We start from the raw sequence: 3414 nt of genomic DNA on the forward strand, positions 1-3414 counted from the left end.
CCCAGCACAGCCCCCCCACCCCTCCTGCCCTGCCGAGCCACAGCCCCCGCTCTGCTGCTGGCACGTCCCTGGCTGTGCCCAGGAGGGGCCCCAAGTCCTCTGCTGGAGGAGGGCTCTGGGCGGACTCACCTGCTTCCGTGCCCGTCGCCTGGCATCTGGATGGAAAGAGGGACAGAAAGGCAACAGTCAGGGGGCTGAGCTCCCCGGGGTCAGAGCCAGAGCGGGTGCTGAGGCACCGCGGGTCCTGCAGCTCACGCTGTCCCTGCTGCTGCCAGGCTGGAGAGGCTGGGGGCCACAGCAGGGGAGCTGGGCTGGACACAGAGGGCACCAGCACTTTCCTCCAAGAGCTGGCCCAGCTTGGGCTGCAGCAGGGTAAACGTGCCTGCTCTCGCGGGCAGAGCCCACCGACCCGGCAGGGCAACGGGCTCAGGGAACCATGCCCTGGCAGTGCCCAAGAAGGGCACCCCGCCCTCGGCAAAGCTGCCGCCATCCTCCCGGCTTGGCTCCTCGGCCCTGTATGGCCCCGCTGGGCAAGGCATCGCTTCCCAGCCCCTTACCTGTGTGGACCAGGCAGTAGATGCAGATGCCCACGAGGCAGGTGACGACTGCGGCCGTGATGGGGATCAGCACTGACAGCGAGGAGCGCCTGCCCGACTCTGCCAAGGGAGAAGGGGTCAGCGAGGCACCCGCGTGACCCTCCCACTGAGACGCCGAGCACCCCGAGCTGCCCCTGCTCCGGGCTCAGTCTCGCAGGGATCCCTCGCAGGGACAGGGAGGATCCTGTCAGCAGAGCGGTCAGACTCGCTTCTCCCAAAAACGCCTACGGGCCAGGCCAGCTCCCCCAAGCGCTGTGGGAGCCAGAGCACCAGGAGCTCTCTGCTCTGCACCAGCCCAGCCCGGGGCAGCAGGCACTTACCACAGATCGCATCCGAGGTGCTCGTCCCTTTCACCTTCAGCACCAGCCCCTTTTCCTCACAGCTGCAGGGAAGAATGAGAGCGTGTAACCACAGCAGCAGCCTGAGCACACAAAAAGCCTCCGAGGAGCAACAGCCAGGGCTGGGCAGCCACCAGAGCTGTGCGAGAAAGCATCCCGTGCTGAGCCTGCTGGGCTCTGGAGGGGCAAGCGGCCCCCCGGCCGACACTGGGGGCTGTGCTGCGTGACAGGGACACCAGGTATATAGCAGGGCCCCACCCCGGGGTCCTGGTCTGGAGCTGCTGAAACTGCTGGAGATGGGGACCAGTTTGGGGACGAGGCACAGGAGGGAGCAGGTATTTGAGACCTGCCCGGTCAGGAAGACCCTGGGGTTTGGGCACTGCAGCTATTGCAGAGCAGCTCGGAGATGACTCGATGACAGACAAGTGGCTCCATGGGGAGGTAATTTCTGGGCACAGATAAAAGCAAAGTGAAATCCAATGGCTGGCAGCTGAAGCGAGACTAATTCAGCCTGGAAATAAGGCTCACGTTTCTACCAGGGAGTGCAATTAACCCTCAAGCAGCTTTCTAAAGACAGGGACAAAGCTGCCAGCCCATGGCATCCGCAAGGACAGACTCCCCATGGAGAAGGCTGGTGCCTTGGCTGATGACTACGGCCAAGGAGCGTGCTGGGATAGAGAGCCTGGATGGGGCATGGGGGGGTCCCCATGGCCCCCCATCCCTCGCTCCCCACTGCAGCTGACAGCGTGGGTGTCCCTGGAGGGGCCAGCAGTCCGTGCACGTGCTGAGGGAGTCCCAGGGCCTGGATGTCTGCCTCGAGCTCAGCCACGCTGCCCTGGGCCTCACCACCCTCACAGCCCTGCTCCTCTCGCTCCTGCCCTATGCCAGCCTGATGCTGTGTCCCTCAGAGACCATCCCGGCTGCCCAGTCCCCAAGGCCCCTAAGGAGGCTGGCAGCAGAGGACATGCTCACAGGGACTGGGCACAGCTCGGAATGGGTGAAGGATGTGGTCAGCACTCAGACAATACCTTGTCCAGGGACGGCACGGCTCAGTTTTAGAAGAGACATTGGAGAAGGTGCCTTCTGCGCAGGGCTCGCAGGGGGACGATGTCCGGGCGACAGCCTTGTCTGGAGAGGAGCAGAGGTTGCAGGAAGGTCAGCACGGGCTGCGGGAGGCGAGGGGCTGTGGGGATCAAGCAAGCAGCCCTCCCTGTGGCAGTGCTGCCAGGCGCAGCGGCAGGCACAGCTCTCCTGAAGCCCTGCTGAGGGAGTCCCCCTTTCCCTGGGGGACCCCAGGTCAATGCTGCCAGGGCATCGGTCCCGCTGAGAGGGAGCAGCTGGCAGGACTCACCTGCCACGAAGCCAAAGCCATGCTGGCAGGGCTGGTTCTCCACGCAGGTCTGGCAGCTGGTGTCGGAGCAGTGCATGCCAGCCCGGCACTGGCACACCGTGTTGTGCGTTGCATTTCCGTGCGTCTTCACGATGAGGCCAGTGTCTGGGCAAAGGGAGCACGGGCAAGGTAAAGCACTAGGCTGGTGAGCCTGAGGGGACACCAGCCCCCGCAGGCTGGGCCCAGTGGGCAGAGGGAGCACTTACTGTCCTCACAGATATCGTGGGGGGTGCAGTGCCTCTCCTTGGTCCAGCCCTGCTGATAGTGTCCGCTCTCACAGTGGTTGCAGACAGAGACTTTCGTGGCATTGCATTCGGAGACCAGCTTTTCCCCTACAACAGAGGCTGGTGAGGAGGGTGGGAGGGGGCTCTCCCCCTCTCCAGGCAGCAGCTCTGCCAGCAGGACAGGGGGCACCGGCAGCCCTGGATGCCAGAGGAGGGCTGCTTGCTGGGGCAGGAGAGCAGCGGGCCCATTCACTGCCTCCAGCACTCCAAGGACGGGGAGGGGGTCTCCGTACCTGGCTGACACCGTTTGCAGCACACGCCCTTGTGTTCATACTCCTTATCAAAGCATGTTATGGCGTCACCAGGCTCCCAGCACTGGAAGAAACAAGACCTGCGAATTCGTGCTGCTCCCCAGCGCTCCAGCACCGCCTCACCTCTCCAAGCATGTGTGCGCTAACCTGTGTGCTAACCCACGCTCCGAGGTGAGGGCTTCCTCACACTGCTCTTCCCATGCCTGCACTAACCACAGACCGCAGCAGAGCCGCCTGCACTGCCTGATGCCACCGGTGCTCTTTGAAGTGGGGTGGCGGTGATTCCGGTAGGGTGGCCCCACATTTCCCCGGACTTCCTAACAGATGCCGATCTCACATCGCGCTGTGCCCCTGTCCCTGCCAACAGTGCTGCAGTCCTGGGCCGGGGGAAAAAAAACCCGACCCTCCCATGCCCAGAGCGCTGCCAGCCCTTTCCCAAGGCTGATGCACTGGCCCTGAGGGGCAGGAAAGCCCCGGGCAAGGAGATCATCCACGCAAAGTCAGCCAGGGCCCTTCCTCGCTCCTTCTAGCAGGAGGCTGTGTGCACCGGGAAGG

The 3414-nt window shown here is 64.0% G+C and overlaps 1 protein-coding gene across 1 annotated transcript in view; it reads right to left on the minus strand.

Moving 5' to 3' along the window:
• The window catches only part of CD40 (CD40 molecule), a 10641-nt gene that overhangs the window by 3059 nt on the left and 4168 nt on the right, over positions 1 to 3414 (minus strand). The window contains exons 2-9 of the mRNA XM_035896142.1: positions 3007 to 3023; positions 2842 to 2923; positions 2531 to 2656; positions 2286 to 2429; positions 1963 to 2062; positions 917 to 978; positions 558 to 656; positions 130 to 155 (exon numbers count right to left, since the gene is read on the minus strand). Of these exons, the coding sequence (XP_035752035.1) occupies positions 130 to 155; positions 558 to 656; positions 917 to 978; positions 1963 to 2062; positions 2286 to 2429; positions 2531 to 2656; positions 2842 to 2923; positions 3007 to 3023 (656 nt within the window). The remainder of the gene's footprint in view (positions 1 to 129; positions 156 to 557; positions 657 to 916; positions 979 to 1962; positions 2063 to 2285; positions 2430 to 2530; positions 2657 to 2841; positions 2924 to 3006; positions 3024 to 3414) is intronic.

This window comes from Egretta garzetta, unplaced genomic scaffold, assembly GCF_000687185.1.
Source record: "Egretta garzetta isolate BGI_Z169 unplaced genomic scaffold, ASM68718v1 scaffold356, whole genome shotgun sequence".
NCBI classification, from domain to species: Eukaryota; Metazoa; Chordata; class Aves; order Pelecaniformes; family Ardeidae; genus Egretta; species Egretta garzetta.